The 14270-nt window shown below is 43.8% G+C and overlaps 1 protein-coding gene across 1 annotated transcript in view; it reads right to left on the bottom strand.

Annotated features, from left to right (window-relative positions):
- Positions 1-274: 274 nt before the first annotated feature.
- MACC1 (MET transcriptional regulator MACC1) overlaps positions 275-14270 on the bottom strand; it is a 54705-nt gene continuing 40709 nt past the window's right edge. Inside the window, exon 5 of the mRNA XM_073329538.1 lies at positions 275-613. Coding sequence (XP_073185639.1) covers positions 401-613 — 213 coding nt within the window. The 3' untranslated portion in view covers positions 275-400. The remainder of the gene's footprint in view (positions 614-14270) is intronic.

Here is a 14270-nt window from a genome sequence, read left to right as displayed (position 1 = left end):
ATACTGAGTGAATACTATCAGAGCAGCCCAGAACATGTGGGGCTTAATTGATCTCAAAATAAAAAGTTGGCTTTATTAGAAGCTATAGTTGTGGTCTTGTGAATTTTTCATTTAGGAATTGGTCCATGGAATTAAAATCTTTTCAAGGACCTAATTTACCTCCTAACTCCAATTTCTCCCCTGCATGGTCCTCAAAATATTATTCTGCAAGCCCTGAGGGTCCTTCGGGTAAATTGTGTTCCATATGGTCTGTGCTGTAACACATATAAGTGCAGAAAAAATAAGCTAAAATGAAAGGATCTGTTCTCTTTTCAAAAATCAGGGTCCTAAAAATAATTGAAGTGTATAAAAATCAACACCATAGTTTCCTAATAGATAGTCCATAAAAGAATTTGGGATTCTAGTCTTCCTCCTTCTTGGGGAAAGCATTTGCCCTCAAGGTCTCCATGCAGTTCACTAGAATCAAAGCTCCAGTTAACTCTCGCCACTGTTTGGTCAAAGGGTTTTTCATTTTGTCCAAAGCCGACTGCAGGTCTTGTAACACATCTCTGTAGCTGTCTCCATAGTGAGCGCCCCATGTGTACAGAAAATCATATGCAGGTTTCCACATCATCTGCAAAGAATTTTTTTTTTAATATTAGGAGAAAACAAAGCAACATACAATGGCTTTCTAGATCTACTATAAGACTATAGTAATTAAAAAGTTATAGAAAAGGAAACAAATTAACTTTTGCTCTTTGAACACATTGAAGTACTTTCCCATGTAAAGCAGGTTCAGATAAAAACTGCAATGTCCCATACATGCTGTCAGCTTTTCTATAGATATGGACGTTTTAGTGAAATAAGTAGCAATAAAATGATCGTGTCCCTTTAAATGTTGAATCTATCAAATGGACAACCATATATCTGTCTGAATAATTTGTACCTAGTATAGTTACAAGTAATGCAAAATATCACTAACAGTGAAAAGATGGGGAGGAATATTTTCTTGTTTCACTTTAATGTATGCATTCAATAGCATTTTGCACATGGTGAACTTCATTATTCTGTGGATGGTCAGTTGCACTTGTCTTGTGAATCAGAATTATGGTGTCTCCCTCATGCACTGCTCAGATTGGAGCTTATATACCTGCTTTGCCAGAGAGTGAGAGCAGCAGAAAGGCTGAAACTGAAGAGGCAGCAGGCAGGTGAGTGTCCAGAAAAGAAGAAAGGGGGGGTAGCCCTAAGCATATTTGGAATTTTGCTCTCTGTGGCTTTGATCCTAGAAACACTGAAGTCACTCGTGCGTAAAGGGTTGCTTATAAATATCAGCAAGGGAGTAGAAAAACCTTTATAAAAACTTAAAATAAAAAATCAGGACATATAATCTATCATCAACTTCTATTAATTTAAAAAAATTCAAGTTGATAGTACCCCTTCTAAAGTATTCCTTAATATTTAGTTCATGACAAGCAGAGTTTATGGGGCATTTGAAGTCATTGGTGCTATGACAATTTTCACCAGCTGACGATCTGTCCCTACATCTTTTAAAGTGCTGATAGACACTCGGGGGAGGGAAGCTCCATCTCTGAAGGACTTCCAGATCAAATTCCCTCCGTTAGCTTGGTTTACAAATAAAAAAATTGTTTTCCAACTGCTACTTCTGCAAACTTAACCTGGACTGTGAAAGTCGGGCTGTGTTCTCTCTGGCTTGCTGATCATCATCAGTAATAAAGATTCTGCAACTGGAACTTAGTTAGCAATTGCATAGCTGATGCATAAGGCAGGATGGAATCCAAGTCTCTTTCCCAGAGGTGCATTGGCTCTGCTGTGTTAATGGGAATATAAAGCTGCAGTAAGCAGATAGGACTCTGTGTATATACAGATCTGTTGAGTAAGAAAGGCTACGCCAAAATGGTACTTTCTGACTATTCCTGCACTTTAATAGGGTTTTATTGTAGGATATTGTTACTCCTTTTTGACCAAACCAGCTAGCCAGGGTCCTGAGGGTTGTTCTCCTGGGGAGGAGAAATTGAAGATAGACGCAATCCCATTTATTTACAAAGACTGTACAAAGGACTGATTCCCTGAACACAGCAGGAATCAAACCACAGCAAAGACAGTTTCTTTGCTCACGGCTCCTGCCAGCACTTTAGCCCAAAAGTTCTCGCTCAACCTTTTCTCAAGAGCATCAGTGCTTCTGTGGCTGTGTCCTTCCTTAGATATTTTTAAGGTCAGGCTTGACAAAGCCCTGGCTGGATGATTTAGTTGGGGATTGGTCCTGCTTTGAGCAGGGGGTTGGACTAGATGACCTCCTGAGGTCCCTTCCAACCCTGATATTCTATGATTCTTTCTGCTACTTCTCTCACAGAGACACACACCTCTACCAAAAAATCCCCAGAGAACCCCCCCCCCACCCACATAGCGCTATTTCTGGCAAGCCTTGGGTGTCTTTGTGTTTTGGGTGAAGGCTCCTATTGCTTCAGCAATCCAGTTCATAATAATATTAGTAGTTCCTAGCTCTTATACAGAGCTTTTCATCAGTAGATCTCAAAGTGCTTTTCAAATTATCGCCATTTTACAAAAGGGGAAACTGAGGCACAGAAAGAGGGCATGACTTGCCCAAGGTTATCTTGCAGGCCAGTGGCAAGGCTGGGAATTGAATCCAGGTCTCTTGAGTCCATAAAGGAACTTAATTGTTTCCTGCATTTATCCCATATGAAAGATGGCTCTCTCTCTCTCTCACACACACACACACACACACAGTTTCAATGAGCTTTAAACCAACCTAGCACAATGTTATCAGGTAAAAATTTCAGGCAACAAATAAAAAAATCTTAATTGGGTTTTTGTTTTTAACTCTGACCATATGCTCTAACATGCTGAAACAAAGAATTTATTAACACCATCATGAGAATAAAGATACTCATTTATTTTATTTATAGCTATCCTAAGAAGCTCATCACTGCAGAATCGTATACGTGCCAAACAGTTGCTGCATTCCTGGTGCTTAGGTAGCAAAAGCAGCCAGAAAGCTGCTGCAGTGGGCAGTTGGGGATTCCCATGATATAAGGGAATTGCTGGTATTGTGCAGTTAGCTATGTTGGCTCTATGCCAGCCTCTCTGGACTAGGTGGAGGGCCAGAGTGTGGGAAAGGTTAAAAAGATGGGGCTGCAGCATGCTGTAACCAGTAATCCTCATTAGCTTTGGGGAGGGAAGGGAAGGGCAGCATTGCAAGCAATGATAGAGCAGCCCTTAAGCAGCTCTGACTTGTGCCAGAGGCTAGTTATGGCCCTGGGCAGCCAGAGGATTGTTAGAAAGGTGGGTAGGAGAACAGTTTGCCTTTTCCTTCCCTTCAGCTGTGCTGAGCTCTCCTCCAACATAGCTAAAGATTTATCCCATCCACGCCTGCATTATCAAACACTGTGGCAAAAGTTCAAAACGGTTGTGTAAATTAACTCTGTAATGAATTTGTTAGAGTTACTAACTCAGCTGCTGTCTGCATGCAAAAATCTCTACTACTACTACTGCTACTACTGCTGCTACTACTGCTTAATGTTTGCTCGTTCAGCGCCATCTCCACTATTAGCTGAATGTGTCAATTGGAGGGTTGAAATGATTTGAGAGTTAAGCTTGCACTCTTCACATCACACGGGAAAGCTGAAGGTTCCAAGCGCTATTTTAAAAAGTTCTCGGGATCTAAAAACCAAAGTGATCCAATCCAGCCACCCCATCCAGCCAATCCAATCCATATAAGATCATTAATAAGATGCAGTCCTATAAAGCTTTAAAGAAAGAGCCTTTACAATTTCACTAAGCTGTAATGATGAAAGCACAGCAAGTCATTGTGTATGTGCCCAAGAATTCACTGAGGGGAGGAAAACAAATAGCTAATCTTTCACTCTGAAAAGTGAAATTGAACAAATGTGGTCCACACAGCATCTGCTTTATAACAACACATGTTTTTTTGCCAAAGCCCTTGGATAGGGTCCATTACAAGGAGATATTAAGGAAACTACAATAAGGTCTTGTCTACACACAAGCTTGCACTGGTTCAGCTACGCCAGTGCAAATCCCTGTGTGGACATACATTGCTTTAAAAATGCCTATGTTGGTTTAACTAAACTGATATAAACCAGGTTTTTAATCAGCTGAGGAATGCCCACCAGCATTGCACTGGTTTGAACTAAACCAGTTTTAAAACAACATCTTTAATTAGTGCAGTTTTGTCAGCTGACCTAGAGAAGTCTCTTCACTGCTTGGTGCCTCAGTTTCCCCATCTCTGAATGGGAATAATGATACTGACCTCCTTTGTGTTGTCCTGATGACAAGAGCTGTAAGAGGTATCATTATTATTATTTATTTGTATGTCAATGAGGCCTAAGTGGTCATATAGTGAGAGGTGATCTTTCATGGATTGAAGTGGCCTGAATGATTATTCATTACAAATATTAGTTTTGAATTTAAATACATTGATGCTTTTTTCATTATCTAGCCAATGTTACAGGTGGCTAAATAGTATTCAGCAAATAATCGATTCAATTAATGTTTCCTGTTAATTGTCCAGTTATTATTCACAAATCATTCCCCATCCCATGTCCAGTTATTGAGCCAGCTACAGTCATGAATTAGAAACTAGTTATGAGCGAGGACTCCAGGTTGTAATGCAGTGTTTTGTATCAGGAGTCTCTGATATCTGTGAAGTATATTAAGAAATAAGTATTAGCAATCATTTTAGAATAAGTTGTAAGATTGTGATAATATTGTAAAGATACTTAGGGTGAAATCCTGCACCTACTGAAATTAATGACAGTACATTTTCATCCTGACCTGATTTTTATATGTATAATTCCATGTATGCATGTAGAATTTTGTGAGCACAAAATTAGAGGCCAGTGTTTTAAATTTTTTTCACCGTGTGACAGTTGGACACACCCTAAGTTTGTTGACTTTCAGAGAAGGAACCTTTAGCAACCCCACTCTCGTTCCCTAGGTTTTTCATGAGGAGTTGATTATAGAAGAATAAGGGTGTTAAGAAGAATTGGATTTAGTCCTACGTTCTGGTGGGTTGTAAGTCTTTTTTGGATTGACACTGTTTCCAGCTAGATATCTTTGCATTTGTACCTTTAAAATATTGTATACTGGCTTTTTTAATACACAGTCATCTAGGATGGATCTTTACTCATCCCAATAAATAAATGATTAAACAAACTGATAGACAGGTGTAGCTTTTTCTACAATGTTCTTTTTTTTTAAAATATATGTTGCTATTTTTATGTTGCAAGTAGCTACACTATGTTTGCAGCAGCCAGCATCGCTGAACAGTAGAGAATTTTGTATGTAGTTTAACATCAAGAATATACAAATCTCTTGAAAATAAGAGACGTGGGTGTTGAGCCAACTTAATGTGTGTGTGTGTGTTGATGCGCTTCCTCGCGTGCGCCCTCTCCACCCCCCACCCCTGCTAAACAAGGACAGCTATTTGTTTGCAGTAAATATTTCATTTGATGTTTCATAGTGACAGTTTAATATTATTGGGATCTGCATCGAAGTTTGACTAATGTCTCTACATGCTGTCACTATAGCCAGAGAAGGAATAAGACCGTTGTACAATTTAGTTCCTTTTTGTGTCAAATAATATTCTCCATATAATGCAGGCTACAAACTAAATGTAATTTTCCTTCTAAAATTTGAAATGTATCTTATCAAAGTCACAGTCTGCCAGTGTTGAAGCATAGGCCTAGCCATACAAATGAGAGCAGCAGCATACATTTGAAAACCCAAAGGGCATTCTTCTTACACTTTTGATGGGAACAAGATAACTATTACATTTCCCTAAGCGTACGTTCAGTTGTTGACAGTGAATCTAGTGAGAAATGTTTATTACACCTCCCAACATTACTTGCATTGTGTCAGATTTGCTTGGATGCGAGAACAACAACATAATCAGTTAAAATAAAATAACGTAGATTTTGAATTCCACTTTGGGAAATCATTTAATATAAAAATGACAATTTGATGATGTCTCCCAAAGATGTACTGATTCCTTGGTAGTGCAAATGGAAAAGAAAAATAATATATTGAATAGGTCATAAATTACTACTGTGTCTTGTGTCTGAAAAGGAGACCTCAGACCTAAATAGTCTTAAGGCAGCAATCTAGGTTTTGGCAGCTTTCAGGCTCCAAAAAGTAATTCTACCCAGGGACTGAGTGAGCATGAGTAAGTTCAGTCGAATTTAGCCATGTTAGGTCAATTTTAAAATGAAAGCATCCACACAACCAACCCCATTCCATTGACTTAAAGGCCTCTTAAAATCGACTTCTGAACTCCTCCCCAGCAAGGGGAGTAGCGCTAAAATCGACCTTGCTGGGTCGAATTTGGGGTCGTGCGGATGCTAATTGATGGTATTGGCCTCCAGGAGCTATCCCAGAGTGCTCCATTGTGACCGCTCTGGACAGCACTTTGAACTCGGATGCACTAGCCAGGTACACAGGAAAAGCCCCAGGAACTTTTGAATTTCATTTCCTGTTTGGTCAGCGTGGCGAACTCAGCAGCACCGGTGACCATGCAGTCCCCCCAGCATGGAGCGAACGGGAGACACTGGATCTGATTTCTGTATGGGGAGAAGCATCTGTGCAGGCAGAACTCCGATCAAAAAGAAGAAATGCAAATATATTTGCCAAAATCTCACAGGGCATGGTGGAGAGAGGCTACACCAGGGACACACAGCCTTGCCACATGAAAGTTAAGGACCTCAGGCAAGCCTACCAAAAGACAAAGGAAGCAAATGGTCACTCCAGGTCAGAGCCCCAAATATGCCACTTCTATGATCAGCTGCATGCCATTCTAGGAGGGGACCCCACCACTGTCCATGGACACCTGCAAGGGGGTAGTCTCACGCAACAGGGAGGAGGATTTTGTGGATGAGAAGGAGGAGGAGAATGCGCAGCAGGCAAGTGGTGAATCTGTTCTCCTGGGCAACCAGGACCTTTTCATCACCCTGGAGCCAATACCCTCCAAAGGTGGGATCCCTGACCCTGAAGCTGGAGAAGGCACCTCTGGTGAGTGCACATTTGTAACTATAGTACAGGGTTTAAAAGCAATAGTGTTTAATGTTTAATTTGCCCTGAAGAATTGGGATGCATTCGCAGCCAGTACAGCTACTGGAAAAGTCTGTTCACATGTCTGGGGATGGAGCGGGAATCCTCCAGGGACATCTCCATGAAGCTCTCCTGGAGGTACTCTGAAAGTATTCTGGCATCATTGCAGCACAAAGCATGGAAGTGAATGGTCCTGGGTTTTGATCACATTCAAGCAACATTCGGTCTATATCTTTCTGTGTTAGCCTCAGGAGAGTGATGTCATTCATGGTCACCTGGTTGAAATAGGGGAATTTTTGCAAGGGAACAGTAAAAGGACCCGCTCATGCTGGGCTGTTTGCGCTTGCCTAAAAGGGATCATCCTGGAGAATAGCCACGCAGTGGTGTAGGGGGAGATGTGTGCTGCACATCCACCCAAAAACTGCAACTCCTCCTTTTAGATGTGAAACCCCACGCATTGCTTGCTATGGGAAAGGATGGCAATGCAGTTTGAAAACATTCCCACATGTTATGCATAAGAAGCCAACCCCACATACTCTTTGCCTTACCATGGCTGCATGGAAACCGAATTCTGTTGCCCAGCCATTTGTGATGTGTCACCATACCGGCAGGTGCTCAATATAAAAGGCAAAATGCAACCTTGTACCTAAAGCACATGTGCTGTCTGCTGTGAATTACTTGATTCACTGTGAAAGAGTCTCCTTTTTGTTCTCAGAAATGTATCATCTTAAATTTTACTCTCCCTTTTTATCTCCCCCCAGGTGCAAATGTTTCTAGGCTCCCCCATCATCTCCGTCCCTGAGGTTATCGCAGATTAGAAGGCGAAAAAAAACGCACTGGCAATTACATGTTTTCCGAGCTCATGCAGTCCTCCCGCACTGATAGGGCACAGCTGAATGCATGGAGGCATTCAGTGTTAGAGGCTAGGAAGGCATTAAGTGAGCGCGAAGAGCAGAGGCAGGAGGCAATGCTAAGGCTAATGCGGGAGCAAGCGGACATGATGAAGCATCTGGTGCAGCTGCAGGAAAGCCAACAAGAGCACAGACCCCTGCTGCATCCATTGTACAACCACTTGACCTCCTCCTCAAGTTCCATATCCTGCTCATCCAGATGCCCAAGAATGCGGGGCGGGGGGCAGGGGGGAGAAGGAGGCTCTGGGCACCCAGCCACTCCATTCCAGAGGATGGCCCAAGCAACAGAAAGCTGTCATTCAAATAGTTTGATTTGTAGTGTGGCTACAATAAGCAATATGGCCTTGTCCTTCCCTCCTCCCCCACCCCATCCCACCCCACCCCACCCGGGCTACCTTGTCAGTTGTCTCCCTTTTTTAAAAAATTAATAAAGAAAGAATGCATGGTTTCAAAACAATAGTTACTTTATTTCAAAGGGGGGAGGGTTATTGGCTTACAGGAAATTAAAATCAACAAAGGGGGCAAGTTTGCATCAAGGAGAAATACTCACAACTGTCACACTGAAGCCTGGCCAGTCATGAAACTCATGTGAAGCACGCCTTGCTGTGCTCTTCTAATCACCCTGGTGTCTGGCTGCTCAAAATGGGATGCCAGACGATTTCCTCAACCTCCCACCTCACCATAAACATCTCCCCCTTATTCTCACAGTTATTATGGAGCACACAGCAACCAGCAATAACAATGCGAATGTTGGCTGCACTGAGGTCTGACCTAGTCAGCAAACAGCACCAGCGAGCTTTTAAATGGCCAAAGGCACATTCTACCACCATTCTGCACTTGCTCAGCCTGTAGTTGAACTGCTCCTTAGCACTGTCTAGGCTGCCTGTGTACGGCTTCATGAGCCATGGGAGCAAGGGGTAACTACTTGGGTCCCCAAGGATAACTATTGGCATTTCAACATCTCCAATGGTAATTTTCTGGTCTGGGAAATAAGTCCCTTCTTGCAGCTGCTCGAACAGCCCGGAGTTCCTAAAGATGCGAGCGTCATGCACCTTTCCTGGCCATCCCACGTTGATGTTGGTGAAACATCCCGTGTGATCCACCAGTGCTTGCAGCACCATTGAGAAGTACCCCTTGCAGTTTACTTAATGGTTGGCAAGGTGGTCTGGAGCCAAGATAGGGATATGCGTTCCATCTATCGCCCCACCACAGTTAGGGAAACCCATTGCAGCAAAGCCATCCACTATGACCTGCACATTTCCTAAAGTCACTACCCTTGATAACAGAATGTTAATGATTGCATTGGCTACTTGGATCATAGCAGCCCCCACAGTAGATTTGCCCCCTCCAAATTGATTCCCGAGCTTCCACAGGGTATCGTCACTTGCTTCTCAGCTGTCAGGGAAGCTCTCATCTTGGTATTCCTGCACTTCAGGGCGGGGGAAAAGCAACTCACAGAGTTCCAGGAAACTGGCCTTATGCATGTGAAAGTTTGCAGCCACTGTGAATCATTCCATACCTGCAACGCTATGCGGTCCCACCAGTCTGTGCTTGTTTGCCAGGCCCACAATACGGGTTCCACTGTATCAACCAGCCCCACTGCCACCATGATGTCCCAATTGCCACAGCCCATGCTTTCAGGAACATCTGTGTCCATGTCCTTATCAAAATCGTCCTCATGCTGGCATCTCTTAGCCCAGTTCCACATATACTCCAGGATAATGCGTGAGGTGTTTACAATGCTCACAACAGCAGTGGTGAGCTGAGCAGGTTCCATGTTTGCTGTGGTATGGCGTCTTCAGGAGAGCAGAGTTGCAGCGGAAGTGGTGGATGACGGATGCCATGAGAATAGATATTGATACAGAACGACGAGAGGACCTGCGAGGTGGATTCATGGCACCAAGACAGCAGAGTTGCAGTGGAAGTGGTGGATGACGACAACACGGAGAAATTTGCTATTGAGACTGAGCTCATTTACAAGAGCAGGAGAGCAGAGCTGTAGCAGAAGCGGTGGAGGATGACGGTTAGCAGTCGTACTGCACCGTCTGCTGACGGCAGCACCCAGGGCACAACAGCTGAGCTGAGTGGGCTCCATAGAATCATAGAATCATAGAATATCAGGGTTGGAAGGGACCCCAGAAGGTCATCTAGTCCAACCCCCTGCTCAAAGCAGGACCAATTTCCAGTTAAATCATCCCAGCCAGGGCTTTGTCAAGCCTGACCTTAAAAACCTCTAAGGAAGGAGATTCTACCACCTCCCTAGGTAACGCATTCCAGTGTTTCACCACCCTCTTAGTGAAAAAGTTTTTCCTAATATCCAATCTAAACCTCCCCCACTGCAACTTGAGACCATTACTCCTCGTTCGGTCATCTGCTACCATTGAGAACAGTCTAGAGCCATCCTCTTTGGAACCCCCTTTCAGGTAGTTGAAAGCAGCTATCAAATCCCCCCTCATTCTTCTCTTCTGCAGGCTAAACAATCCCAGCTCCCTCAGCCTCTCCTCATAACTCATGTGTTCCAGTCCCCTAATCATTTTTGTTGCCCTTCGCTGGACTCTCTCCAATTTATCCACATCCTTCTTGAAGTGTGGGGCCCAAAACTGGACACAGTACTCCAGATGAGGCCTCACCAATGTCGAATAGAGGGGAACGATCACGTCCCTCGATCTGCTCGCTATGCCCCTACTTATACATCCCAAAATGCCATTGGCCTTCTTGGCAACAAGGGCACACTGCTGACTCATATCCAGCTTCTCGTCCACTGTCACCCCTAGGTCCTTTTCCGCAGAACTGCTGCCTAGCCATTCGGTCCCTAGTCTGTAGCTGTGCATTGGGTTCTTCTGTCCTAAGTGCAGGACCCTGCACTTATCCTTATTGAACCTCATCAGATTCCTTTTGGCCCAATCTTCCAATTGGTCTAGGTCCTTCTGTATCCTATCCCTCCCCTCCAGCGTATCTACCACTCCTCCCAGTTTAGTATCATCCGCAAATTTGCTGAGAGTGCAATCCACACCATCCTCCAGATCATTTATGAAGATATTGAATAAAACCGGCCCCAGGACCGACCCTTGGGGCACTCCACTTGATACCGGCTGCCAACTAGACATGGAGCCATTGATCACTACCCGTTGAGCCCGACAATCTAGCCAGCTTTCTACCCACCTTATAGTGCATTCATCCAGCCCATACTTCCTTAACTTGCTGACAAGAATACTATGGGAGACCGTGTCAAAAGCTTTGCTAAAGTCAAGAAACAATACATCCACTGCTTTCCCTTCATCCACAGAACCAGTAATCTCATCATAAAAGGCGATTAGATTAGTCAGGCATGACCTTCCCTTGGTGAATCCATGCTGGCTGTTCCTGATCACTTTCCTCTCATGCAAGTGCTTCAGGATTGATTCTTTGAGGACCTGCTTGCCATGATATAGCATCTACATGGAAAAAAGGCGCAAAACGATTGTCTGCCATTGCGTTCCCGGAGGGAGGGGCGACTGACGACATGTACCCAAAACCACCCGCGACAATGTTTTTGCCCCTTCAGGCATTGGGAGCTTAACCCAGAATTCCAATGGACAGCAGAGACTGCAGGAACTGTGTCACCGCTCCGTAAGTCAATGCTAGCCATGGTAGTGAGGACGCACTCCACTGACTTAATGCACTTAGTGTGGACATATGCAAACGACTGTATAAAATCGATTTCTAAGAATCGACTTCTATAAAATTGACCTAATTTCTACTTTCTCGATGCAAGAATTAGTCCCTCTGGAAAAGGGACTTTCAATCTCACTCACAGTGTAGACCTCACTTCCTAGAGACTGCAATGTGGACCATCTCATTTGCAATCATGAAGGTCATTGCCCCACATGACTGAAATTGTAGAACATCCCAGTAGCAAGTACACACACACAAAATACAGTTTTGGTATATTACTAGCTGTTGAGCATCTGGATACAAGGAAGAGAGGTAGCAGCTTGTGCCGAGCCAAATCTCTCTGAGGACAACCGGCATGTGCTCTATAGACCAACAGTGGTCCATGGACCACACTTTGAGAACAGCTGCTCTAGAAAAAGGATTGAGGTACATCGATGACCAGAAGGGGATATTTGATAGTGCTTCTACACATAGTACACCTAAGGATTTCATTTTCCATGGCTGCCAGTGTGGCAACTGCCACAAACAATGCATGTGCTGTTTTTAAAATTTACACCAAAGGAAAGGTGTTTTTGTCACCTAGTTAATCTTTCATTTTAGTACCATGCATGGCCATATGGGCTTTATGAAAATGGGCACCCTACTTCTCTTTAAATGGTTTATTCTCTATCATTTTATTTAGTATTTATATAGCACCATAAGTCTGCATGGCGCTGGAGAGAAATTAAAAAGTTCTGTTTCTGCTCTGAGTTACACAGGGGAAAATCTGAAGGAACGCCATGGAAATCAATGGATATATATCCATGGAGGCAAAAAAATAGAATCTGACCTATTGTCCCTACCTCAGAGAGCTGACAGTCTGGGTTATTGTCAACAGATGAAGGGAGGGGCAGGAAAGAGAAGAATAAGCACTATAGCAAGTCAGATGCTGAAATATGATGGACATTTAAGTTGCCTGTGTAGTCGTTAGTGATTATTTTCTGTTTGGTTTTGGAATTTTAGACTGAGGTAAGGCAAAAGTGGAACAAACAGTGCTGGGGCTGTTCAGTGGAAAGTTATTGGGGGAGTAGGCACTAGCAGTGGAAAGCTAACTAAAAGAAGTGGGTTTGAAGAAGGATTTTGAAGGACAGAGAGGATGCATTCAAGCACATACAGGGCAGGGAGAGCACAGCTATAGAGACATGAGGAAGAAGAGGAGGCAAAGGGAGCAATGAGGCAAGAAGAGTGGGAAGAGTCTGGAATGCAACTTGGGAAGTAGGTAAAAAACAAGGGCGGAGATTCAGACAGCAGCAGAATCATTCAGTACCTTGAAAGTGAGAACAAGGAGGTTCAATTTGATACAGATAGAAACTGAGCCACTCAAATGATTTAAAGGGTTGGAGTTACAAGATCAGCATGGAAGGAAAGGATGATCATTCTAGCCAACATGCTGCAGATAGAACAGAGGAAAGAGGGGAAGGATCAGGGATTCTAAAAGGTAGGTGGTGCACACCAGGTGTGAGGGAGAAGAAACGAGGTTGCTGTCAACAAGATGCGAAGAGAAAAAGAAAGAGAGAGGAGCAAAAAATGACCAAAAATTGTGAGCTTGAATGATTGAGAAAAGAGTGGAGAGTTCAGTGTTAATGAGGCAGTAGAGGAGGAGTGATGAATTCAGATTTTACCATGGACAGTTTGTGGAAGTACCAAGATAGCAAGACAGGAGGAAATGCCAGAAAGATGGGGAGAGATGGGAGCCTAGACAGGGAAAGAGATCAGAATGGAGAGGCAGATTTGAGTATCTGCAGAGGTGCGAGAGTATTTTCATGAGGCTGTTCAGGAGGAAAAACTTGGCTGAGAACAGAATCCTGGAAATCATCGACTAATAAGGGCAAGTAGGAGAAAGAGGATCCACTGAATTAATACTCATCCATGAAGTACGAGAACCAAGGAGTTATGGAAAGTGAAGGAAGGAAGGAGGGTCTAAAGGAGATGTGGGTGTTAAAAACATGGTGTTAAAGACACCTGAGAAATGAAGAATACTTCACTCTTACTTAGCATTTTTCATCTACATAGCTCATAGGCTTTATTGAGAAGTATCATTAGGCCCATTGCAGAGAGTAAAACTAAGGCACTGAGACTTGCCCAAGGTCACAGAACGGGACAGGAGGGTTGCAGAGTTAGGAATAGAACCAGGTCTCCTGAGTCCCAGTCCAGTTCCCCATCCACTAAGCCATCCCTCCTCCTCCCTTAGACCAGTGGTTCTCAACCTTTTTCTTTCGGAGGCCCCCACAACATGCTATAAAAACTCCATGGCCCACCTGTGCCACAACAACTGTTTCTCTGCATAGCCAGTAGATTAAAAACCAGGGCCAGCATTAGGGGGTAGCAAGCAGGGCAATTGCCCGGGGCCTTATGCCACAGGGGGCCCCACGACGCTATGTTGCTTGGGCTTTGGCTTCAGCCCTGGCCAGTGGGGCTTGGGCTTCAGCTTTCTGTCCTGAGCCCCAGCGAGTCTAACTCAAGCCCTGCTCTCTGGTTTATTTTGGCGGACTTCCTAAAACCTGCTAACGGCCCCAGTTGAGAACCACTGCCTTAGACTCAGAAAGTAAGTGGCTTTTGTTAAGGCCCTTTTCTGTGGGGGAGAGC

The sequence above is a fragment of the Lepidochelys kempii genome, chromosome 2, assembly GCF_965140285.1.
Source record: "Lepidochelys kempii isolate rLepKem1 chromosome 2, rLepKem1.hap1, whole genome shotgun sequence".
Classification (NCBI taxonomy): domain Eukaryota; kingdom Metazoa; phylum Chordata; order Testudines; family Cheloniidae; genus Lepidochelys; species Lepidochelys kempii.
The sequence above is the reverse complement of the archived record's forward strand: the minus strand, read 5'-3'. Positions and strand labels throughout refer to the sequence as shown.